The sequence below is a fragment of the Convolutriloba macropyga genome, chromosome 5, assembly GCF_964194025.1.
Source record: "Convolutriloba macropyga chromosome 5, txConMacr16.3, whole genome shotgun sequence".
Classification (NCBI taxonomy): Eukaryota; Metazoa; Xenacoelomorpha; order Acoela; family Convolutidae; genus Convolutriloba; species Convolutriloba macropyga.
The window spans coordinates 54,474,944-54,502,082 of NC_134472.1; the positions used below are offsets into that span (position 1 = coordinate 54,474,944).

General features: G+C 34.0%; 2 protein-coding genes across 2 annotated transcripts in view; both read left to right on the forward strand.

The window, feature by feature from the left end:
* The window catches only part of LOC142339478 (uncharacterized), a 604,341-nt gene that overhangs the window by 293,898 nt on the left and 283,304 nt on the right, over positions 1-27,139 (forward strand). The window lies entirely within an intron of this gene.
* The window catches only part of LOC142339474 (serine/threonine-protein kinase TAO3-like), a 70,072-nt gene that overhangs the window by 13,113 nt on the left and 29,820 nt on the right, over positions 1-27,139 (forward strand). The window contains exons 8-11 of the mRNA XM_075389517.1: positions 15,922-16,100; positions 16,821-16,949; positions 23,461-23,640; positions 24,101-24,213. Of these exons, the coding sequence (XP_075245632.1) occupies positions 15,922-16,100; positions 16,821-16,949; positions 23,461-23,640; positions 24,101-24,213 (601 nt within the window). The remainder of the gene's footprint in view (positions 1-15,921; positions 16,101-16,820; positions 16,950-23,460; positions 23,641-24,100; positions 24,214-27,139) is intronic.

A 27,139-nucleotide genomic window follows, 5' to 3' on the forward strand; every position in this document is an offset into this window, starting at 1 on the left:
TTCAGCTCAAACTGGTTTGGAGACTTATACTTATGGTGTGAAGGGTGCTTTTTAGAGGTTAAAGACACCCCCCTTGTTGACGTTGACCCCCCTATTGCCCCCACCGCGCTGTTGCCCCCCACCCCAATGTTGCTCCCCAGCGCCCCTCCCTGCCTGCCCATCATCGCCCGGTGCAACCCCCCCGTCGCTACATTCGAACAACCGATATCGCTAAAAACACGCAGTTTTATACTAATTTTCACAATTTTTTTCAAGCTTTTTGAAATTGTTTGTCAGTTTTTGAGTTCTTTCAGCCCTAGGGGTCAAGGAACCTCCTCTAGGGTTTTTAATAGGTAAATGCATAGTTTCTAGTAGCAGTGGAATGGTTTCAACATTTTAACATCACGACTTTTAGCATTTTTTTTATACAAAACGTGCAATTTTTTTTTCATTTTTTGACATATATTTTCATTATTCATTTCTTTCCAGATGCACGGGCCAAAAAACGTCCCTAAGGTTTTTTATAATTAGTTACTGAAAATTTTTTTGCCATGGAATAGCTTTGAATTTTTTAATATGACAAATTTTAACGGTTTTTTTCATAAAACTTGCATTTTAATGTTTTTTGAAAATGTTTGTCGGTTTATTGGTTTCTCCAGCCTCAAGAGCCAAATCTCCTCCGAGGTTTGACATTAAGATACTGTAAAATTTCTAAATGTAATGGAATGTTTTTCATGATTTCAACACCACGATTTTTAGCATTTTTTTTACAAAACTTGCAATTTTCAATTTTTTTGACATTGTCATTATTCAGGTTTTTCAGCCTGACAGAAAATCTCCGTTAGTTTTTTATTATAATTTACCGCAAAATGTTTTTGGCGAAGGATTGTTTAACTGTTATAATCACAAATTTTTGTCATTTTTTAGGTTTCTCCAGCTTCAAGAGACGCATAACCTCCTCTAGGGTTTGATTATAGGTTACTGCATAGCTTTTAGATTTAATAAAATGTTTTTTTTTAGATTTTAATATCAGCAATTTTTAAAAAAGTATTTGCAAATTTTTCAAGCTGTTTTTATCTTTTTGAACTTTTTAAATTTTTTATCATTTTTTTTCGGCACCAGGGTCCTAGGGACCTCCTCCAGGGCTTGATGATAAGCTGTCGCATAGTTTCTAGATTTAATGGAATGGTTATCAACATTTTAATGACTCCAGTTTTAGCAATATTTTGATAAATTTAGTTTTTCAAATTTTTGGAAAATCATGTTCCAAGTTTATGGATCTTTATGAGGCAGTGAAACTATTTAAAGCTCGTAATAGGGATACTGAATAGTCTCTTGAGACAATGAAATTTGTTTTGAAGATTTTATTATCTTGAATATAGCAAGATTTTGTTTTACGAGCAAGAGTTTAACGATCATTAATGGCCAACGAAGCTTTTCAAGTCTTGCAGATGGGTTACTTGACATAACTCCAGAGACAAAAATGGTTTTAAACGTTTTCACTGCGAAATGTGGAAGCTTTTCTTTTAAATTTTGCAATTTTTTGAAATATCAGTTTTTTATTTGATTTATTTACTAACAAGGCTAGAAATATCAGTTTTTTATTTGATTTGTTTACTAACAAGGCTAGAAAGTTGCAGAGTCGAATCAAGCTAAAGCTAGCCTCACTAAACCGTGGCTTGCTACTGACGAAGCCAACCGCTCGTCAGTCGTTTAAGAGCAATTCGCCGGACGTTAGTCGGTTATGTTTGTGATTGTTTTTCAATACTATACCTTAGAGCGTCCCTTTTAACATAAGGCTTTCTGGTTGAATGGGACTGAACTTAATTTGCTCTCAAAGTCAATTTTAAAGCTTCGATCTTAAAAGCCATTAGATTTAAGCATTGCAATTGCTTTTTTGCAGAAATATTTTAATTGTGATTTTGTACCACTTTTGCATAGCGCACAATGAAAACCTGAATTTGCGGCCTTGAATGTGCAGTGTCCTTGCGGTGAGTTTTTTTGGGTGCCTGCGCTCTTCCATTAATCAACTGAAGATAGGAAGTTTTGATGGGAAGTTGACCAGTTTTGACTAGTTTGATGGGAAGTTGAAATGGGCTACGTGATCACACATGGTGACGCATAATGAGTTGTTTTTTCTTAAACAAAATTAGGTATTGCTGCTCAAATACGTTGCGTTAAATGTGGAGCTCTTTGTGTTTTTAATCACAAGATCTCTTTCTCATTGCGACATTTTTATGGCAGCAGTATTTCATACGCTTCCCTTGCGCTTGTGTAATTCTAAACGAGAATAAGGTTATAAGCTAAATAGGATGAAATGACCCTTTTACCATTTCAGACTTTGTCCTAAAAGAGATAGCGAAAGGAAAGAAGCTACTAGCTCCTTGGTAGAAAGCAATTTACGGTCAAGCGCTTTGATGCCGTGTTCAAATTAAATTTTATGTGCACCAAATTTTCTCTCTTTTTCATAACTAAGCCTCAAGTAGAGACAGTAGTATACTCTTAGCGGTGAATTTCCATTGTTGTTTAAGGAATTAATTCCATATGCCCCTATAAGGGAAATTTGCCCTTGGCGTATAGAAGTCTCAGTTTAATTTTCAAAAAGTGCTGTATGATGATTAAAAGCCTATATACACAGCGCATATGCAAGTTCGTGGCTGAAATAATGCAACTAAAAGCACAAAAATATACATGCAATACGCAAGTTTGTACTGGTAACTACAGTAATTGAAATATGCTGTAGTCAGTTTACTGCAGATTTTGAATCTGTAAACTTTGTACCAAATTATTGAAGCTGCAGTTTTTTCTCGTTTAACAGAAGCAAAATGATTTTCAAGGTAGCAATTTGAAATAGATATAACTATGCTGTTTTTAATGAATATTTTGTTGACAGTTGTGTATTTGATCATAGTTGTTATTTCAGCTATATTTCACAACACCCCAAATTTAGAATTCATTGAGCATTTGTTTGTGACTCATTCTGTTTACATGCATGATTTCCCACCATGGGAAAATGTAAATTCCATAACGGCATCTAACTAAATAAAGAAGATTAAAGGAGAGAGGCGGATCTAAAATTGATCGCATTCGCACTATCTATAGTAAAATTGGGTGGGTTTGGTTAAAAATTTTTGCCATAACCAAGGTAGGAAAAAGAAATGTTACCTATATTAACTGACGTATTCGGTTGTTATTTGCACTGTATTTAGCATATTTGCCCTTATAAGACATGAGGCGCTTTAATTTCAGGGTAAGGAAAAGGAAAAGGAAAGGCTATGAAATTGTTACCTACTTGCTGAACAAATTTTACTCTATTTTTTTTGAAGCATTTTACGATTATAGAGAATTGTGCATTTTACATGTATTCGGACGTGTTAGACGTGCTTCAAAGGAAGCAAGCTGAAGGACTGTTCTAAATCAACATCTCTTTTGATAGCTTCAATATTGAGCAGCCGAGTTTTGTCTATTTGTATCTCTGGTACCATTGAGATTTTCATGTATATTTTGACGTCATCATTTTAATGAGATGAAGGTCTTGTTCGAGAATGAGTGTTTAAAGTGCTAGTCTAAGGTAACGGTTTAGATTTAAGTTTTGTAGGATATGCAAGCTATCAAGTTAAATTTGGCAATGTAGCATGATTCGTGAAAAGAGTATGACACTGAGAGCTAATACGAGGTAAATAAAATTAGCTGAAAACGGATGCTTTCGACCAAGATATGCGAATTTCTGCAACTGGTGTTTTGCAAACGACTTGTAAAGTTTAGACAGAAACACATTTTGAGCAATTTGAAGGTTTGCTAAGGGTAGGCAGATTACGGATAGAGTTAACATCAATTGGCATGGATGATAAGTTTATATGTACACTGAGTTAATTCCGTTAAACAGCGTCAGAATAATGTATAAAACTTTAGGGCAAACGATTGACAAAATTGATTTTCATGGACTAATTCATTTTCACTATACTAAGTGCTCTCAAACTAAAATTTGAACTGTCTGACTGAACTTCTCAGGAGTTGAAGATTAACACTACTGTTGTATTGTGTGGTATTTTTTTTCGCTTTTTACTACGTTTTTTTACTGGGTTTGATTTGAGAATCTAAATGTGAATACTGCTGCTTGTAACCAAAAATCTGTACTTAAATACAGCCATTAATAAATAAAAATGTATCTATATTGCTACGAAATGTTAAGAACTGGTTGTTCTCTAAAACTGGTTTCTTTTTTTTCACCTATTTTTGCTAAGAAAGTTTTCTCTTGTTCGCGAACAGCTTCGGCATAATTTTTTTGCATTCAAGCGTAAAGTTTTCTATTGATTCTTATTATGCTTCTGATTTTTATGCCTCTTGTTAACGCCTTTTACCCTGAGTAAATTTTGCATGGTAATTAAATTTGCTCTCATTCACATTTTGAACAAAGTTCTTTCGTTGAAACCTGTCAATCTTCAATAACTTAAAGCTGATAGAGGTGCGTGTAAAGAATATGAAGAATATTTTATTTCTAAAGTAAATTGACCATAAAGAATATTTTAATCTATAAAGAAAAATCAATGCTGTATCCATAAAATGGAGTAATTCGCATAGTAATAAAGTTTCAGTGAGCGAGTGAGATTGTTTCGTGTATAAATGAGAATTTCGTTGTTTATGGTTCTAATAGTTTTGTTGTAAAAATAATAGGATCAAAGCAATCTTTGCTGCGCTCCTGCTAACCTTGAAAGACTTGATTAATTTATAAATTTTTTATAACCCAGATGTTCCTTGTTGATTTAAATGTGTAACAAAATGATGTTCATTGAATTTAATTGCTTAAAAGAAAAAATGGCTTAAAAGATTGAGTTTTTAATTTTTTGCTCCGACCCCACTTGTGGGGGGGGGGGGAGGAACTATATACTCAAATGTGTTTTTTTTTCAGTCAATTTTGGCCGATCGATACATCGGAGAAAAATGAGTGGTATCATTAAAAAAACTCGTCCAGCGTAGAGTTAAAAATTAGTTTTTTTGAATTTCGCAATTTTCGAAGAGTTATCGAGGTTTAAAGTTTCATGTGAACACGAGATACTTGGCATGATTTTGTTCAGTTTTTGCGTAATTTCTGTTCAAAGTAAGAATTTTGAAAAAATATTAATTCAAAATTACATTTGACGCTTTAAAATGAAACAATTTTGTGTTGCCAATAGACGAAAGGCGATTAAAAGGCTAGTTCGGGTCTCATAGGGAAGTTTACTATCCATTAAAATACTCATTCTATTTGAGGGCTGTTTTTCTAGAAAACTTAATTTTTCATTTTGTTTCTTTAGACGCTTTGAGAATAGTCACTTCATATCGAGGTTCCGTTAATGAAAAACCTCATTTACAGTCAAAATGATGCTCAATGAACAAAAAATTTGTTTTCAAGAAATCGCTTGTTTTTTAGGCTTTGACTCTTAGTTTTCGTAATTTTTAATAACATTAAAAATGGTGCTCTGAGTGGACAGCTAATTGCTGTTCAGACTTTAAGAATAATTTTTCGAAATTTTTGAACCTTAACCGATCTTAAACTTATAATCGTGGACTGTAACTCAGTCTCAGTAATGACAGGAATCCCTTCTTTTGTTTTGCAGCCAAAACTTATCTGGTTTGCGGTGTTATCTTCTAACTATTGGTTTTATGACTTCGATTCCTCAAGTTTTCATATTTTTTTTATTTTTGGATAATTTTTTTTCGTAATTGTGTCGCCTTTTGAGGTCTTATCACATTATCATAATTTTGACGGTTCCCATTGGCTTAACGAAGATGTGCAATGGATCATAGATAAAGGTTTCAGAGAACAGCACATGGTTTTCTCGCACTTTTTTGGTTTTTGCCTGTTTTTGTTCCTCTTTTCACAGTCACAAGACTTATTGTCATGTCTTTTTGACGAATTATGAATGGCAAACATCCTCGTCTTCCCTTCGAGGCATAACTTAGCGTTTTAATTGACTTCCCTTGAAAGCTATTGAATTTAATGGTATTGATAATACTGGTTTTCTCAATTTCTTGTATTTTTATTTAATCAGGTTTGTTTATTTTTTGCAGGCATATTGTTAAAATAGAAGTGCTGTTAAAAAATTAAATGAAAAGAGGAAAGTTTTTACAGAAAAGTTCATTGAAATTGCTTGACACTTTTCCCGCTCAACTTTCTTGAAATTGCGTTTTTGCCTGTTCCTTTTTCTTTATGTAGCCGTAAAATGCTGAGCGGTGTCGTAAGCTTCCAATTGAGGATTGACTGAATCACGCTACTCGATACAGTCATTTTATAGCGAATAGTCTTAAAGTTTTTGATATTTTTCGTTTTCAAATTTTTAAACTTTTGTTTTTGTTGTTTTCGTCTACTTGTATGTTATTCTCGTCATTGAGAGGTATTTTATTCTCGTGATTGAGAGGTTACATCCAATTCCCTATAAATCAAAATTTTACGTGTATTTATATTGTGTCGCAACTAAATTTTTGTTTGTTGGACAATATGCGTTTTCATAAAAGTTTTCTGAGGGGTCAATATTTGTTTCTTCTTCAGCACATTCATGTAATAATAGATCCCATTGATTTCCAAATAAGGCTCAAGTAAACTTGTTCATTTTTTTTGTATAATTTGAGCTGAATTTTATAAATAACAATTGAATTGAAAAAAAAATACAATGTTCAGATGATAGCTAATGATTTTAATGGCTTCAATAATTTGTTTTCGCAAATTGTTAAATTTTTTTAAAAAGTTTTTCTGCATCTTTTTACCGTTTCTACGGCTTAGTCTGACCAAAGACAGGTCCTATTGGTTTTGTAATCACTGTATAGTAAATTTATCAAAACTTATTTCTTCAAAAGCTAATGATTTTTAAGACTTGAAATTTTTTGGTTTAAAAATGTTGATTGATTTACGAGTTTCGCCTCATTATTTCTTCTTTTTGTCGACTTTTTACCTAGTCTGAATAATGAAAATTCCCATCTGCTGCGTAGTTAGACGTAGATTTGTGTGGTTAAGGTTTTGGCATTTTGACGATGTTACGAGCTGCTTTTAAATTTAGATATTGAGATCTGCCGTGAAATTTTTGTTTTGGTTTTTTGTTTTTTTTTCTCGTAGTCTTTTTAATGGCAGCTCTCGTGAGCGCTGTAATGAGGCATGACATTTTTTAGTTCATTGAGTGGTTCGGTTGTGTAACAATTTTTTTACTCAAACATCTTTTTTCTCTTCTTTTGGTTGACAATTAAGTCAAAAATGTAGATCAGCTCGGATGGGAACATCATGTGCGAACGCACATTAACGAGTATCCTTGTTTTTGTCTAAACTAATATTTCATATAATCATCATTAATTTACTTGCGCTTTCATTGTTTTGCAGGCAAGTGGCCGAAATGCCTTTTGAAAGTTGCCTTTTTCAAATTTTGTTTCAGAAATAATCTTTTGATAAAATTTTTGTTCTCCCGGAAGTTTGTGTCAACAATTTGTCTGAATTATACCGTTATTTTTCGGTGTTTTGTAGTTGATAGAGAACTAAAAAAACGACGAGACAGATAAAAATTGAAATTTCAGTACAAAATTTTGAAGAAATGCACGTCATGATCAATGGTTAACTAATTTAATTAATAGCCACCCTTATCTTCTCGACAGGTTATTAGTATGATATTGATTTTTATGATTTTGTAATAAATTTTGGCTTGTTTTGATTGTGGTTTTGAAGTTTCTGGTAATTGATATGAGTTTAATGCTAATTTGGAACTTTTCCATCTATTTTGCTGATGCTGTTACGCGAATTCTAGCGATTTTTCGCTTATTGTTTTGTTTTGCGGCTTTCAGTGGGATTTGAAGAGACTTTTTTTACTAAATGAGCTTTAGATTTTAAATGAGCACAGTGTTGTTGGCATGCAGCCTCTTTTTGGTCAAAAATGACAAAAACGAGAATTTTTAAATTGTTCTAAATTTTATGTTCATTTTTTCCTGGTCTTTGACAATTTTCATTGCCTATTATGACTTGCTTTTTGAACATTTCAATACTTTATTTGCTCAAAGAATTTTTTAGTTTTCTGCGCCCATGTAATCTTAACAAATTCATTTTTCTCTAGTATTGTTCAATTTTTTAAATTGCGTTGTATTCTTCAAATTTGTCGCATTTTTTTTTTTTTGGGGGGGGGGGGGGGGGCTCCAAATGATTGTTCTAGTCCTGACTGCCTTTTGATTGAATTGATTTTATCTAGTTGTTTTTGTTAAAGATAATTGAGTAATTTTAAGCAAAATTTGGCCAATTTTTGTCTTTTTTTTGCTTTTAGCTACTTTTTTTTATTGAATATTTAATATAAAGCTATTCTAAAGGTGCAGACAAAGGGGCTAGACAGGAGACTTCTCAACGAAATAATTAGAAATAAATAATACAGATCAAATTTATCAGAAGCAGTAATCCCTTTTTTGCGATGGTAAGCATTTTAGCGGTTCATGAATAATTTGAAGCAGTAATTTTTGGTGGAAATTTTCAGAATACTATTTGATTTGTCCTTCATTTCCTTTCCTTGACCTCTGTTGTCTCTAATTAGTTTGTCGACCTGTCTGTCAGTCGGTAGTCGTTTCTTGAATGGCCATTAACGGCGTGGCATTGTATTTTGCCAATAGTTGTTTTTGGATCGCAACTTATAGTTAAATTATTATCAGATGCTTTTTCAGCTTTTCTGTTGAGATTCTATCCCATTGTTCATTTTCTTGTTATTGTTTGAAAATGATTAGTTTATAGTTAGGTTTTACGTAATGTGATTTAGGTTTGTCATTTTCTCCTTCGAGTAGTTTTTGGAATTCTTCCGGCTGTTTATCGGTAGTTTTGTTGGAGTGTATTTGAAACAGGAAATGAAATGCCTGAAAACGAAGTGCTGAAGTCAAATTTCTAAACATCGGTGACAGGGAGAAAATTAAGCGTGGAAAAATTTCAGCGAGCAATTTTTTTGATCACGAGTGGTTTTTTCAAATCAGTTTTGTTCAGTTCAATGACCAGTTTTTTCCAAGTTGAAGGTGTTTCTTTTATCCAAACTAGCAATGATGTGTCTGAAAGAATTTCTGACCATCAGTAGCAAATAATTTTTTATGGATTCATTTTTTATTTATTTTTTGAAGCCATTCTGCTTTGTTTTAATCCTTTTAAACCTGTTTTTGTATTCTTCTTCAATGTTTTGCAGCCATTGGGGAGTTTGGTTAAAATTAGTTCAACAGTTTAGCTTGACTTCTATTTTCACTAGCATTAAAGTTGATTTTCTTAGTGTATTTGAGCAACTTCCCGCGATTATTTGTTTTCTTTATGTTTTTGCCTGGTTCTTCTGATTTTTTGCAACCTCGCTGTAGTTTTTCTCGATCAAGTCTTACTTGAGAGGCGTCCTATGGATGTTGATGCTTTGAGGTGGCACCTAAAAAGCAATAAATAGGATAGCACTTCTCACAGATCTAATTAAAAGATTAAAAAAGATGTTATTAGTTTTTTCTCCGATTAATAGTTGGGGAAACTTTATTTGAATTTTTGTAGAGAATTTTTTTTGAAGAGTTTCAGAGAATATTACTTGGATTTTTTCATTCATCGTCTTCCTCCTTAAAAAGTTTCCTTTCCTCGGTTTTTCTGTTTATGAACCAATTTTCTTGGATTATCTGTCAGCTGGTATCATTGTGTTGCATTCCATTTGTATTTGAAGGTCTGTTGCCAAGACCTAATATTTTTTGGAATCGCAACTTCAGCAAATTTTATCAAATGCTCTATTTTTTGTCAGATAAATTTCTCATAGTGTTGTTTCAAAATGTTTGGTTATTTATTTAGGAGGAACATTAGGTATTTGATTGTCAATTTTCTACTTCGAGTCAATTCCTGAATTCTTCTGGCTGTTTTTTAAACTTGTCGACTAAGAATGTTTCACCTTACGTCATTTTGCTGTTTTTTTTTGATATTTTGCGTCATTTTTTTTACTTCTCTAGGGTAGTTTCACTCTTTGCTCATTTTTAAAATTGCTTTTAAGCAGCAGTTGCTCAGCAAACAATCCAAATTTAACGGAATAAAAAAACAAAATGAAAAATAAACGGAATAAACCCTTGAAGCCACATTTTAGATACCCGGTAGTTAAACTTTGTTTTTCTTCCCCTCGTTCGTATTTTTTGCTGATTAGGCTCAAAGCACTTTTAAACAGTAGTTGCTCGCCAAAGCAATCTAACTTGAACGGAGTCAGAAAAACGAAACGAAATTATGAAAAGAAACGGAATTAACTACAATTTTAGATTCCGGCTACGTTTTAGTTACCATCTCTTATGCCTCTTGTAGTTGATACTAGCACTTGGAATCAAGGTTATTTCACACTTGTTTTCCATTTTTTCTTTTTCGATCCCAATCAGGGTCATAGAAATCAATTTTACGGCAATCTGCCGGGTATGTTTATTTGTCCTTTTTCTGTGTAACATTTTTGCTGGACCGTTGGTCTGGAATAATCTTTTTCAACGCTAGAGCGATTTGAATTTTCGAAAGATATGACTTTTCTATTTAACTCTTACTGCTTTCGGCAGAATGCTCTAGAATTCTTTTGATGGATACAAAAACGCTGTCGTTGCTGCCCTGATATCCATGTCATTTTTTCTTTCTTCAAACTCTCATTTCATTGTTTTCTGTTTTGTTAATACCTCCAGAGGATGTAGGGTGTCGCTCGTCGATATAAGTTTTGGGAAAATGGCTTTTAATCAAAATTTTTAATGACGACTAGGTTCAATGGCGTTGTTTCAGCTGCTTCAATTCTCAATGTAATCGCCTCATTTTGTCCTCATTTTGGTATTCGTAGGTTCTAAATTGAGCCATAAATGTGAATAAGTGGTTTATGCTCCATTGTTTTTTGGGAAAATTCAAAATTAATTTTTTGTATTGAATTTACTGAATTTCTTTCATTTTGAAAATAAATGAGAAAGTAAATGAGGATTTTTCACGCTTACCTGTAAGAAGTAACCATGGTGTATGAGCACCACACAAGAAAGGAAAATTAGCGGAAGTTTCAAAGCATTCAAAGGGTATATTGCTGAAATGTTCAGATTTAATTCTCGTTTTTTTTTACTTCTCGTTTGGTTGTCGTTTTTTAATAGCCGCACAGCGATAGATGGGGCTATTATTGGCCTTCTCTTGGTTTTTTACAATCCAAGAATTGGATTGTATTGGTGCTCTGTCTTTTTAATAGCCGCACAGCGATAGCTGGGGCTATTGTTGGCCTTCTCTTGGTTTTTTTTTATTTCGTCATGATTTTTGTTACGACCATATGACGTCACAGCCACTTTTTGTCCATGCAATTTCAACTGAATTGCATGTGTGACGTCATTTTTTGCTCTTAGTGGAGCGAGTTTTTTTGTTCATGCGCGTGATTAAATTTTTGGTCACACTTGACTTACCTCACTCTCAAAAATGACTTCCTCACTTTGAAATTGACTTTTATTTACTTTAATTCAAAGAGATAAGGTCAAATGGGTGTGTGTCACTCTAAATGAAGGTTAATTGAGATCAGCTAATAGAGGCAGCAATAACTTATACAGATTTTTAATCAAAATATAACAGATCAGCCTTCAATGAAAAGACGGGTTTTTTGGTCTGTCTTTTTTTACTGTTTTTTTAGTCTGCTGATCTACGAATCTATTGCGGCTATTTTCTGGCAATCTGCCAGCTATGTTTTACAATTAAAAGAATTTGAATTGTATTGGGGCGCTGTCTTTTTTTACGACTCGAAGAGGAGTATTGGAGAAGTATTTTTTAAATCAATTTTATTGGAGTGATTTTTGAAGCGGGAAATGAAACGCGTGAAAAAATTTGGAGTGATTTTGGCACTGAACAAAAGTGAAGAGCGGAGCGAAAAGAGAGTGGTTTTTGTTCATACCGCTGTTTTTGAGAGAGCGAGAAATTGATGTGTGAAAAAATTTTTCTCTAAGCGAGCGAAATTTTTTTGTTCACGTGCGGCATTTTAAAGCAGTATTTTGCAATTTTTCTTGTTTATGAGGTTTGATTATGATATTGTATTGGATTTGGGCTCGTTCTGATAGGAATTGAAGGGTTCAAGTAATTAATTTGAGTTTTATGCAAATTTTGAAGTTTTTGATCAGTTTTGCTGATTTTTGTTTAAGAGGTTTGGTTGTTATTTTGTTTTAATTTTAGGCTGCTTTCGGTAATGGTTTGAAGGTTTCTGGAAATTAATATGAATTCGGAGGTTTTTAATGTATTTTGCTGATTTTCGGGCTAATTTTTGCGTTTTTTTGACGATTATTTTGGTTTACTGGCTCAAAAGGGCATTGAAGAAACCTCTTCTACTTGAGCGATTTTATGATAACAATTGCTTACAGTTTGTGGGCAAGAATTGTGTTTAATTGAAAAATGTGACAAAAAAATGGCAATAATTGGAACTATTTTTCTTAATTTTTTGCAGTTTTTAGCTAAGTTTCTTTTTTTCTGTTTTAGCTAAGTTTTTTTTTTCTGTTTTTAGCTAAGTTTCTTTGCCTATTATGACTTGGTTATTGTTTTTTTTGCGAGCATCTGGATACCCTATTGGCTGAAGGGAGTTTGTCTTTGGATTTATATGTTTTTGAAATTTTAAAAAATTTAGTAACTTTTTCCAGTTTTTCTGTGAAAGTTGTTCTTAAGAGCTTTTTTTCATAAATTTAGCCTAAGTATTTTTTTTCAAAATTCACGTAAGTGGTTTTTGTATGTACTAGTTGTTTTGATGAAGTTATTTTGGCAGAAATCGTTTTTCCGGGATCTCAATTTATAACAAAATTTGATCAGACTTTTTATCATATTTTATCAGATTTGATTTTATTGTTTTTACTTTTTTGTTTCATGACTTTGTTTCAAGATTATCATGAATAAGTGAAGGCACGTTTTGTTTCATGAGTAGTTGGATGGCGTTTAATTGGATTCTCACTTCGAGTCGTTTCCAGAAATCTTCCGGCTATGTTTTTTTGAAGATCTGTTAACACATTTTCATGATTTTTGAAGTCAAATTGGAGTAGTGATTTAGGTCACGCCAAAACAGGAAATGTAGCGAAAAAACGAGTGGTTTTGCTGCGTGAATTTTTTGTTGCTCTAATTTTAAAGTAGAGTGAGAAAACGGTGTTTGAACAAAAATTCGGTTTCTCGGTAGTGGTTTTTTGTTCACATGCGGAAATTTCTCTGATTTTCTGTTTTTTGATTTTTTGGATCGGCGTTTTTCTAAATGGTTTTCCCAATCCATTCACAGCTCATTCTAGGCCTAATTGAATTAAATTTTAATTTCTCGCTAGTGGTTTTTGTGTTCACATGCGGCATTTTGACATTGATTTTCTGTTTTTTTTTTCTTATTTTATCGATCTGTTTTTTTTTAAATGGTTTTTCCAATTCACTCATAGTGCATTATAGGTCTCCTTTTTCTGTTTATTCAATGAAAATTCTTTGAATGTTACGTCAGGACTTGTCCTGCTATGTTTTTTTTTTGTTTTTGTAAGATGTGTTCACACCTTTTTTTAATGACTTCGAGCTTTCAAAACGGGATAAACAGGTAAAGCTCAGCGGGCATCAAGTTTCATTAGAGGTCCTTAGCCGCGTTTAGTAGTTCTTCAAGTACTTAGAGTGGTGAAGCTACTGGGAAGGCCGTAATTCAAGGTTAACAGGTCATTTTCAGAAGTTTTTGGGCCCAAAATGCTCCAATTTTTTCGTCTTTTTCGGATTTTTTGTTGGACCAGTCTGAAATTGATTTTTTGTAAAAGTTGGTAAAGGTCTTTTGCAAGACGTAATTACTTTTTATGGCCATTTTAAGAGCTATATGTTTTGCTACACCAAACATAAACTCGGTAATTTATTCTACTTTTAAAATTTTTCTCAAGTTTTTTGAATATTTTTGTTGTTTCAGCTCTTGGTGTCACAATGTTATTTTATAGTTTCTAGTGGTAATGGAATGGTTTTCAACTTCACGAATTTTCCTAATATTTTTGATAAAACTTGCAGTTTTTTCAATTTTCTGACATTATTTGTCATTATTCAAGTTTTCCAGCTCCAGGGGGCAAGAAATCTCGTCTAGGATTTGATAATAGTTTACTGCAGAATTTTTATTGGCCATGGTATAAGCCAATTTTTGAAAATTGTTGTCAATTTTTAGGTTTGTCTAACCTGAACAGCCAAAACATTTCCTTTAGGTTTTGACAATAGGTTACTGCATAGTTTCTAGTGGTAATGGGGAATGTGTTTCAAGATTTTATTATTACAAATTTTAGCGATTTTCAAATTGTAATTTTTTCTTTGACTTCCTGAAATTTGTCTTTTTCCTCAGTGGCCAGGGGTTGGCTGCTATTGAGTTTGCTAGTGTGTTATTTAGAGTTTCTAGTGGCAACAAAATAGTTTTCTGTTTTTTAAGATTGCAAATATAAGTAATTTTTCGAATAAAGCTTGAAATTTAAAATTTTATTTGTTTTCAAATTTTTTGAAATTTTCTGTCGTCTTCTGAGTTTAACTATCTTTATTGGCCAACGAAACTTTTTAAATGTTGCAGATGAATTACAAGACAGAACTCCACAGAGAAAAAATGAATTTGAACTTTCTTTCCTGACACATTTTCGAAAATTATCTTTAAATTTTTCCTTTTCATTTGAAGCTTTTTTCACATTTCTTTTCGAAGCATTTGTCATTTTTTCGAGATTATCTACCTTTAGTGTCAAATTAAGCTCTTTCAAGTCTTTTGAAAGTGTGAAAACGTGAGTTAGTGACTATTTTGCATTGTGTCATAAATGGCCTTCAGGTTAAAAGCTTCAAGAGTTTGATTCTTTTAGTTTCTCAACTTTCGAGATTTCGTCTTTTTGACTGGGAGTGTTCAATTGATCTGCTGGTCACGTACATTAGGTCTGTTCTTCATTCAATTGCTTGGATTGTATTTCAGGACTTGTCCTGCTATGTTTTTTTATTTCGTCGTCATGATTTTTGTTACGACCATATGACGTCACTGCCGCTTTTTGTTCATTCGTTCATGCAATTTCAACTGAATTGCATATGTGACGTCATTTTTCGCTCTTAGTGGAGCGAGTTTTTTTGTTCATGCGCGTGATTAAATTTTTGGTCACACTTGTTTTACCTCACTCTCAAAAATGACTTCCTCACTTTGAAATTGACTTTTATTTACTTTAATTCAAAGAGATAAGGTCAAATGGGTGTGTGTCACTCTAAATGAAGGTTATTTGAGATCAGCTAATAGAGGCAGCAATAACTTATACAGATTTTTAATCAAAATATAACAGATCAGCCTTCAATGAAAAGACGAATTTTTTTGGTCTGTCTTTTTTGCTGTTTTTTTTAGACTGCCGATCTACGAATCTATTGCGGCTATTTTCTGGCAATCTGCCAGCTATGTTTTTATTTTCTATTTTTCTTGCGTACTTCGTAGCCTTTGATTTTTGAAGAGAATTAAGTTTTTTAAAATTAATTAAAAAAAGTAAATTATTTTGAAATGATTTAGTTCAGGCGACAATTTTTTCCTCAAGAGTTTTGTGCAATCGTTTTTTGAAGCAAAAATTTGTTCGGGTCTTGCCTATTATAGTCCCGACGACTTTTTAATGCCCACCACACCAAGCTCGACGGAGGTTTATAATGGGAAAATGTTCAACACGCGTGGTAGTTTCACTTCTCTTTAATCATGCCTTAAGTCCTATCACAATGACAACGATATAAAAGCTGTAGTTTCTTGTTACAATTTTTACTAAAATCAGTGAATTCTTCAAAGTAGCGTCAAAATTCGAAATTGTTTTTGTAGCCCCAATCAAGTAACGAATGATGATTAAAATGACCGCATTATTATTTGGTTTTCGCGGTAATTAGTTTGATTTTTTTACTAATTGAAAATCGGGCTTTGAAGATATGCTAATGAATTTCGCTATCTTCTTTCAACTCTATAACTGCTTTTTTGTAGTTAAATGCCAAGTTAAACGTTGATGTTACAGGCTACAAAGAGATGCGTCGAGAGCATCAGAAACAGATCCAGAACCAGGAAGCCAAATGTAAGGCGGATGAGAGCAACTGCACGAGCAAAATACAACAGGAGTATGACAATGAGAAACAACGTGCTAGCAAAGAAGAGGCAAAAGCCAGACAGATGGATTACGCTAGACTGCAACAAAAAGTGGGTAGAATGGTGTCAAGACAAAACACCCAATGCTAAAATAACCAAAAGAAACCCAATATTTTTACCTATTGGTAAAATTATTAGAAAGACTTTTTTGCATAATAATGCCAACAGAGATAATTTAAAAAGTAAAGTATATTTACCATCCAAGTTCGCGCGGACATCCAGGATAGTTACTAAACTATCTTGAATTTCATCAGAATGTTGGATGTTGAGTTTTGAGGCATGGATGCATGTACATATATGCATAGGATTTTGTTATCCAGTGAAACGTTCGGTTGGCAGCGATCTCAGATGGCTCGATGAGTAATCAAAAAATTTCCCACACACAAGGCAGTTCATTCAAGTCCGTTAACTGGAATGAGAACGAGCATCCTGCTCAATATGAATTTTACTATGATGCTATACTGAACGACAAATGTTAGCACCCCACAATTTTACGAAGTAAATTTCAATGGTTGACCTAAAATTACACCGGCTGGTAATCCATTTTCGAACTTGCTTGAATGATGGAGGCATAATCGAGTTGAATAGATGTATTGTGGGACTAACTAACTAATTAACGAGATTCTGTGACTTACGCTCAAATTAATTAATACGAACATTCATAAATAAACTAAAAACTACAACTGATTTTGTCTTTTTGTAACAAAAAAGAATTTGAAGTGAAGATAGTCAAAAATGTTTGCCATTGCAGTTGTGTATGTGAATTTTTAGGATCGTGACATAGACAAGCGTATTGGAAAGTTGCAAACGCAGTTACGAGACCAGCAGAACAATGAGCGAAAGAAGTTTGAAGCCTTTCAGAAGAAATACAAAAAGTCCAAGGAGGCTGAAATAAAAGAGGTATGTGAAATCAAAGATCTTTTATACGAAAATCATTAAAATTTACATTACAGGAGAAATTTTGTACGATGATATGAACTTGGTTGTATAATTGCGGAGAAATTGCTGAGTGGTGCTCTCATCCGAGAATTATGCTTTCATTATTTCGAGTCAAGAACTAATGATCTTTGTTAAAAATCAATAATCTGATTTCAAAAACAATACGAAAAAAAATGCAGTGAAGTTGAGAGCGATTTCATATCATTGTTTATTCTCATGAGGTTTTTCTGACTGAGGCTACTCTGTCCCCCGTGACGCATCTATCCATTTGTAAAGGCACAAAGTTTGGGCTTGTACCAATTGTCTTGTAAATTTTCGTTTTGACCATTTTTAATGAATAATTTCACTTTTTTCCTTCGCCTTTTTTTACAAAATTAGTTTTTGATTGGTCTGAATTATTCAATAACTCGAGAAGGCGTGATACTCAGACATTTTACTAAAACTGTGGTATCGGATCTGCGCCTAAATTGTTTTGCAATTTTCAGCATTCAAGAATGTTTGAACGTCATTTGATGAGCGTTAAATATTTCAGTGTTATTAATTGTTCTTGAATGAAGTTTAAAGCAATTATTCTAAACGCGTCTTTTTTGTGTTAAAATTTTTAAAATTTGTTTTGAGTTTTCGAGTGCTACTTACGCCCTTAACATTTGAATTGCTCTCAAACAAGCAATATTAGTCCTGTCGCTCTTTTTTATGCGATTTTTCTCTTGACCGATTTTCCGTCTGACGCATTTGACTTTTCTTCCTCAAAAACGGGATAAACAGGTAGCACCCAGCGGGCATTAAATTCTTTTAGAGCCTTTCGGCTCACTACTCTTCAAGTATGCAATTCACAGAAGCTTTTGGATACTTATACTTATCGTGTGACGGGCGGTTCTTAGAGGTTGACCCCCACCCCTGTCTTACTTCACAACCCCCCCCCCCCCCAATCCCCACCCCTGCACATCATCCAGACCCCGAGCAGCTGCGAAAAGTGCGCCGAAATCGATGTAATTTTTTCTACTTTGACTTTAGTCACTCTTTGAAACTTACCGCACATTGGCGTTTTCATTGAGCATTCCATTAGACTTTTTGCTGCAGTTTACGACTGCGGTAGCTTAGAATATTTTTCTCAGAGCATTCTGAAGTTGTCGTTCTAACCGAGCGTATCTTAACACCATTTCATTTCACCCCACAAATTACCAATTGGCAGTACAAGTATGTTTTCTCAAATTTAATAGCAGATTACTGATTCCCATGTTTTTTTGTGATAGCTTTATATCAAGTCACAGGGACAGGGCCAATTTTTTTATGGTAATAGTACCAATTATATATAGAAATCAAATTGGGGGAAATGATAGAGGTTTAAAGAATGAGTGATGAAATAATTGGTGTGAAATGATAGGTTAAACAAAGAGGGGTGAAAAGGCGGATCACCTTCTGAAATCTCCCCACAGAAAATTTTAATAGCAATCTAAGTACTCTTCATTTTGTTAGGGTTTCAATGTACATTCCGAATTGTCACAGCTCAAAAAGATTAACGGAAGAGACATTTTTTCATTTTTATTTTATTAGTGGTTTAATTTACGTCGTTTTCAGCCATGATTTATTTTAGTCTCCCCCTCGATTGACAAGGGCTGCAATAGATTTGAGCTCGCACCAGTCCTTGGAGCGCAAATCTTGATGTTTGTTGGTTATGTGCTAATATATTTTCTGCCAATGAGTTTTAATCTTTTTAATTAACCTCAAACAAATTTTTTTATATTTCTTAGTTCTGTGGTCTTTTTGTTTGGCGATTTTTCTCTTGATTAATTCAGTGTTTGACTTTTTGTCCTCGAAAACGGGGTAAACATTTAATGCTCGGAGGGCATTAAGTTCTCTTATGGTTGGCTTGCTAGACTGGAATTAAGTATTAGTGCGTTCAGAAGCCGTTTTGACCGTTCGAAGCTAATATTTAGGATTGTACTTGAAGCTATTTGTACCATTTTGTTTTGCTGGAAGCTGTTTTCGTTTTCATTTCTCTTATAGCATTTGCAGATTTTTGTGGTTGAAATAAGATTTTTTATGTCTTTCGACTTCAAGGTTTTCATATTTCTGATATTGGTATTCCGGCTGCAATCCTGTTGAGTCCATAATTTAGAGCTCATTTAATGGTTTTGCTGCTATGAGGCGGCTTTTGGAGGCTAGACAGGGAGGGCACTTTAGTTTTGTTTAATTAAAAGCTGCGAATGTGATACCTAGAGTACAATACTTTTGGTTTTCTCTGTTTTTCTTCAGTGCAAAGATAATGAGTAATTTTTAGAACGCTCAAAATTTCATCATTTAAAATAAAATTTGAGTCATGGATTTTGTTGCGCCAAAGCAGTAAGGGGAGCGAACAAGGGAATGGGTTTGAAGAACGAATAATTGTTCTTGGATGAAATTTGAAGCAACTATTGTAGTTGTGACTTTTAATGCAAAATTTTGGCTTAAACCTTCAATTTTTAAAATATTATTCAGCTTGCTTGGCCAATAATACTTTTTGTTCTCAGAAACGGGATAAATTGAAAAAGCGCGAGAGCATAAAGATGCCCTGTAGCTCTGCGAGAGCCCTAACAGGCGATAAGTGTACGGTTCAACAAAAAATGATATAGAAGCGGAACTTAATGGCGTCAAGGACAACTGAAATTCTTGGTAGGTTTGGACCTCGCACCGCAATTTTTTGCCCTCTACGTCCGCTTCCCCTCCATCCGTGATGCTAGCTATTGCCAAATCCAACCTCCGACTCTCGCACGGGAGCAATTTAACGACGGTAGTCTGTTTTGTTTTAAAGTCAAATTAAAGCAAAATCCTTCAGGGTCCAATAAGTACACAGTTTTTGTTTCCGAGAAACAATTTTGACCAAGTGCGGCAATTTGACTTGTTCTTTTCTTGTTAAATGTTAGGTCGAATTTTGCTTGTAAATAATTTTTGGATTGTAAATAAAAAAAACATTAAATATTGATTCAGGACTTGTAATGATGTTTTATTTTTTCCAGATTTTCCTACGACCGTTGCCTCACAATCGTTTAAGCCAGTTGTGTGTCCCTTCATTCATCCAAGTTGTTGATTGAATTGTTGTAGTTGTTGGCGATGGGATAGTTTTTTGAGCAGTTGTCTTGCTCTTTAATTCAGAGAACCTATTTTTTATTGGGACTGTCTTTTTTCGATAATGCAAGAATTGATTTCTTTTTTTTTCACCCACTCTTTTAGGTGTCTTCGATTTTGAAATTAATTTAAAATCAGAGGGTATTCGGGTCTCGGGTGGTTTCCCCAGCTGGTTTTAATCGTCTAATAACTGCACTTTCTTCATCTTTGCACTCTGTTTGTTTATTTTTGTTCATTTTTGTTGCCAAAATTACAGTTCATATTCGACAACTGCATTTTTTTCAAATTATTTTCTATTTTTTATATCTTGTATTGTTCTTGTACATTTCATTGATCACTGAATTTCATTGTTGTTACCTGGCAGAGTTTCAACCTGTTCATTGTTTAGTTATTTAATTTATATGAGTTTTTTCTAGTTTTGAAGACGTTATTTTTACTTGGTAATATTTTTGCTAAGCTTTTTGTTAATTTAGCATTTTTTATGAATCTCAAAGGTATGTCTTTATTGTTGTTATCCTCTATTACGTTCCCATTAAATTCCTATTAGACCATTTTTTGGTGTTTTATAGTTAATTAATTGCTGTCAAACGAAGTTTGTAGCAATTATATTAGTCTTATCGGTCTTTTTTATGCGATTTTTCGCTTGACCGATTTTTCGTCTGACGCATTGACTTTTCGTCCTCAAAGTCGCGATAGACAATAGATTTCAAGGAACCTCTTCTAGGGTTTGATAGTCAAGGAACCTCCTCTAGGGTTTGATAGTAGTTTCTATTTGTAATGGAATGATTTCAACATTCTAACATCACGAATTTTAGCATTTTTTGACAAAACGTGCAATTTTTCATTTTTTTGACATTCATTTTTCATTATTCACGTCTTACCAGACGCACGGGCCAGAAAACCTTAAGGGTTTGATAATAAAATGCCAACAAAAATTTAATTTGCCTTGGAATAGTTTTCATCTTTCTAATTGCTCTTGATCGAAGTTCATAGCAATTATTGTAAACGTGTTGGTCTTTTTTTCTGCAAATTTTTTGCTTGACCATTTTTCGCTTTTCTTCTAGAACATTCTTTGACTTCGGAAGTGACTTTTTCACGCTTTCCTTCTTCATTGTGGAGTGATCTCTATTGCTCTCACTCCTAAGTAAAGCTTGTTGCTAAAATGAAATCGATTGTAGCATAACAACAAGAAGTGCCTTGTGAGCAGCGCTAAGAGTAGCGTTTGATAATAAGTTACTGAAAGGTTTTTTTGGACATGGATTAGTTCATTTTTTTATCACATTTTGCGAGTTTTTTTTAAATAAAACTTGCGAGTTTTTTTTATTTTTGTGTGATTGTTGAGGCTTTTCCAGCCTCAAGAGTCATACAACCTCCTCTAGGGTTTGGTAATACGCTACTGCATAGTTTCTAGATGTAATGGAATGTTTTTCAAGTTTTTAATATCTCGAATTTAGTTAGTTTTTCGAAAAATGTTTATAATTTAAAGTTTTTTCAATCTGATTTGAAGGTTTTTTTTTAATCTAGGAAACTCCTCCAGGGTTTGATAATAAGCTTTTGCATAGTTTTTATAGTTTTTGGAATGGTTATCAATATTTCAATGACTCCAGCTTTCTGGAGTCATTAGAAATTTTCTGATAAAATTTAAATTTTCAAATTTTCAGAAAATTATTACCATGTTCCAAGTTTATAGATCTTTGAGCCATTGAAACTATTAAATGCTTGAAATAGGGATGCTGGATAACCTCTTGAGACAGTGAAATGGTTTTGAAGAATTTAATATTATGAATTTTAGCAAGGTTTTAAGGTTTGCAATTTTTTTTGTCCTTGAGTGTAACGATCATTACTGGCCGACGAAACTTTTTGTCTTGCAGATGGGTTACTTGACAAAACTGCAGAGACTAAAACTGGTTTTGAGCATTCTTTTTTACTGCGAAATTGGTAGACTTTTCTTTAAGTTTTTGCAATATTTTGAAAATTTTTAAAATATCTGTTTTCTATTTGATTTCTATCAAGGCTAGAAAACTAAAAGTTGCAGTGTCGAATCACTCTACAGCCAGCCTCACTAAACCGTGGCTAGCTACTGACAAAACCAACCTCTCGCCGGTCGTTTGAGAGCAATTCGCCCAACGTTAGTCGGTTATGTTTGATTAATTGCTCTTATTTTTGTTTGTTTAATAGGCGCGAAGCGATGGCTGAGGCTATTATTGGCCTTCTCTTGGTTTTGTTATTTCGTCGTCAAGATTTTTTACGTTCATATGGCGTCACAATTACTTCAAATCTGCTTTTTGTTCATTAAATTATTTTGGTCTGTTTTTTTTACTATCTTTTTGAGACTGCAGATCTACGAAGCTTTTGCGGCTATTTTCTGGCAATCTGGCACCTATGTTATTAATTGCTCTGAAATGATGTTTGTAGCAATTATAGTAACCGTGCTCGTCTTTTTTAATGCATTTTATCGTACTACTAACTATTCGTCTGATCGTTTTTTTCATCTGACTTTTCAACTTTTCGTCCTCAAAAGCGGAATAAACAGGTAAAGCTCGGAGAGCAGTTCCCTTGTAGCCTCACTCCTTAAGTCTCTTACTACGCGGTTCACCGGAACGGTTGAGGAGACAAATGCGTGATGAAGGGTGGTACCTAAAAGTTTGACCCGTCCACTGACCCCACCCCCACTCTTTAATCCTCCTCGCCTCATTCTACTCGTAAACCCGCACACTCGATCTCCCACTCCTCTTCCCGCTCTCCACTCGGTCTACCCCCCACAGGTAAGCTAGCCCCCCTGAGGGAAAGCTGGCTACGGACGAAGCTAACTGCTCGCTTGGCCGTTAGTCGGTTATGTTTTCATTCTTTGTTGGGAGGTGGGACAAATTTTGTCGGATATTTCTAAATTTTTCTATTAAAAATTCATATTTAAATGTCTTTAGTCGTTATATACCCTAGCAACATGATCTTTAATTTATGAGATTAGTCTTTTGGTTTTAATCCTGCGTTTTATCTTCAAAATCCCGAAGCATGAGTTTTGTTACGCTGGCAGAATTTTTTTCATGATACATAGATGACTTCAATTTGTCGAGTGGCCAAGGATTGAGGCGCGAAGTTAATTTAGTCCTACAATTTTTTCAGCCTTTTCATAGTTTCAGCTCTTTGTACTTGAAAGTTCCTTGTTTTTATTAATTCAGGCGTAGGAAGTCATTCGCAGCTTTATAATGACGGTGTTTGATTTCAACCATTCTGTTCTACTTTTAAACTTTTTCACGTTCAGCTCTTATTGAGTTTTGAGTTTCGTGAGGCAATGAAACTGAATTAGTAAAAAAGTATCGCAATTATTGCTCTCATCGATGATTAATAATTGTTGCCCATTTTGAAGGCTCTCGGAATGAATCGTGAACGGCTTTCGGAGGAGTTGACTAATTTGGAGACAGAAACTACCAGATCAAGAGAGGAGGCAGAGGCTATATGGGCATCTCAAATGCAAGAGAGAATATGGAACCAGAAACAGCAGCTGCTCAAAGAGAAACTTGAGTTGGAGAACGAGGTGCTAAATGGGGTGAGTCTGTCTTTCCGATTTGCAGAAAATTGATAGGCATCTCGTCGGCTTAATTGAGAAGGTTGTATTAGATAGCGTGGCCCAGGCTCAGCTCGTGATAATAGAACAGCTGATAGAACGTTGGTTGAAAGATGACATGTTGAGCACGGGAGAAGTAGAGGTCGATATTACTTTTTCCAAACATTGCAGAGATTTTGCACTGCTGTGATAGTGATGAGCTTCACTTCCTAATACCTAAGTTATACCTAATGCCACCAAGTTATACCCGTAGAAATAACCGTCACAATCAAGATAAGCACATGACAGTAAAGTTGATGCGTCGGTATAATGATTAGAGTTCGATGCTAGTCAATTTGAATTTTTCAAATTGGAGGATAACAAAATGGTTTTCAAAATTTCTAAAGATACATTTTAAAATCAGAACAAGGTCGTGAAACAGAAGTTGTGTTTGTTTGTCCAGGAGATGCAGAGGAGGAGTGTAGAGTTAGACCTCACCCACCGTATGATCATCAGGCATCACGAGCAGTGGGCACATTTACAAAAGGAACACCAGCGACAGATACAAGACCTTAGGTTGGTTTATTCCGTTTTTTTTTAAAATGTGCTTTACAGCCGCCGTCGGCCTCTCAAAGGCTATTATTTAGGCGCTCTCCTTTTTCTTACAATCCACGAATTGGATTGTATTGGGGCGCTGTATTTTGCACGACTCAAAGAGGAGTTTTGGCGCAGCTTCTGGATAGGGGCGTTATGCTTTTGCTTTTACGACTAGACTGTTGTTTCCGGTCGAAGCTGTATTAATGTTTGATCCTCTGGGATTGATATTACTGTTTTCGAGAGCCTAATGAATTGGTTGAAGCTGCTCATATTTGCCAATTTTCAAGTAAATATTTGACTATTTTAGATGTTTATATTTTTAATTGCCGCACAGCGATAGCTGGGGCTATTATTGGCCTTCTCTTGGTTTTTTGACAATTCAAAGAATTTTAATTGAATTGGGGCGGTCTTTTTTTATTACGACTCGAAGAGGAGTATTGGAGAAGTCCTTTTTTAAATCAATTTTCTTGGAGTGAATTTTGAAGCAGGAAATGCAACACGTGAAAAAATTTGGAGTGATTTTGTTGCTGAACAAAATGAATAGCGGAGCGAAAAGAGAGTGGTTTTTGTTCATATCGCTGTTTTCTAGAGAGCGAGAAATTGAGGTGTGGAAAAAAATTCTGTAAGCTAGCGAAATTTTTTGTTCACGTTCGGCATTTTAAATTAGTTTTTTTTTCAGATTTTTTGGTTAAGAGGTTTGGTTATGATTTTCTTTTAATTTTAGGCTGGGTTTGGTAGTGGTTTGAAGGTTTCTGGAATTTTATATGAATTTTATGCTAATGCGGTGGTTTTTCATGTATTTTGCTGATTTTTGGGCTAATTTTTGCGATTTTTGACTTGTTTTGTTTTACTGCCTCAAATGGGCATTGAAAAGACCCCTATTGCTTGAGCCATTTTTAGTTTACAATTGGCTACAGTTTTCTTGATATAAAGCTCTTTCTTTGTTGAGAAATATGTCGAAAAATGGCGAAAATTGGAACTATTTTTCTTGCAGTTCGTTTTTTTCTGGTCTTTAGACAAGTTTCTTAGCCTATTATGGCTTGCCTTTTGTTTTGCGAGCATTTGGATATCCTATTGGCTGAAAAGAATTTGCCTTTGAATTTGTTTTTTTTGTAATATTAAAGATATTTTTAACTTCCAATTTTTTAGTTGAAGTTGTTTGTAGGAGCTATTTTTTTCATGATTTGGCTTCAAGTTTTTTTAAAATTTCACATAAGTGGTTTAATTGGGAACTAGTTGTGTTGATGAGGTAATTTTGGTGGAGATAGTTATTTCGTGATCTCAAGTTATGACAAAATTCAATCAGATTTTTTATCATATTTTAATAGATGTGGTTTTTTTTGTACTTGTATTATGGTTTTGTTTCAAGATAATCCTAAATTAGTGGAGGCAGGTTTTTTCTGATGAGTAGTTGGATGGCTTTTAAGTGGAATTTCACTTCGAGTGGTTTCCGGAATTCTTACGGCTATGTTTTTTTAAGATCTGTTCACACATTATGATTTTTGAAGTCAAATTGTAGTAGTGATTTTGATCACGCCGGAACAGGCAGTGGAGCGAAAAAGCGAGTGTTTTTGCGACGTGAAATTTTTTTCTCTAATTTTTAAGTAGTGAGAAAACGGTGTTTGAACAAAAATTTGCTTTCTTGATAGTGGTTTTTTGTTAACATGCGGCAATTTCAGTTTGATTTTAACTGTCTTTTTAAAAGTTTTTTGGATCGGGTTTGTTTTTAAATGATTTTCCCAATCCAAATATAGTCCGTTCTAGGTCTAGTTTTCTGTATAGTCAATGAAAATTCTTTGAATTGTACAACAGGTCTTGTCCTGCTATGTTTTTTTTATTTCGTCGTCGCCATTTTTGTTACGACCATATGACGTCACAGCCACTTCAAATCTGCTTTTTGTTCATTCGTTCATGCAGTTTCATTTGAAATGCTTGCGTGACGTCATTTTTGCTCTTTGCGGAGCGAGTTTTTTTGTTCATTCGCGTGATTAAAGTTTTGGTCACACTTGACTTACCTCACTCTCAAAAATGACTTCCTCACTTTGAAATTGACTTTTATTTACTTTAATTCAAAGAGATAAGGTCAAATGGGTGTGTGTCACTCTAAATGAAGGTTTTTTGAGATCAGCTAATTGAGGCAGCATTAACTTCTACAGATTTTTAATCAAAATATAACATATCAGCCTTCAATGAGAAGACAATTTTTTTTGGTCTGTCTATTTTACTGTTTTTTTGAGACTGCAGATCTACAAAGCTATTGTGGCTATTTTCTGGCAATCTGCTATCTATGTTTTGAATATTTGCAATCAGTTTTAATGACAAGTGCCTTCGGCTGGACCGGGCATTGTGTTCTTCAGTTTTTGACTTGAGGTGTTTTTACTTTCAAAAAATTGTACATAAACAAAACCAACTTTGGCGGTCTTTTGTCCCATTATTCATTATTAATAGCCGCCCTCATCTCAGCTGGCTTTTATAGCGCTCCTATTTTTATGAGTCGAAAAGGGGTATTGGTAGAGCGTCTTTTTTAATAGGTAATTTTTTGGAGTGTAGTTAAAACAGGATGTAAAAGTTACCGACGCATGTGAAAACTAAGTTTTTAGGTCAAACAGATAGCGAATTGGAAACCAGAGAGAAGAGTGGTTTTCTGTTCACATTGTATTTTGAGAGGGAACGAGAAAAATAGGCGTGAAAAGACTTGTGTAGAGCGATAAAAATTTTTGGATCACGTGCTGCTTTTCCAAAGCAGTTTTAATTTTTCACTCCAGCTTTTCTCAATCGAAGGTGTTTGTCTCAATTATCTAAACTAGTACCAGTGTCTTTGGAAGCATCTTTACCATCTGATGCAAATTTTAGATTCAACTTTCAACTACTTTTATACCATTCTGCCTTGTTAATTGCTCTCAAA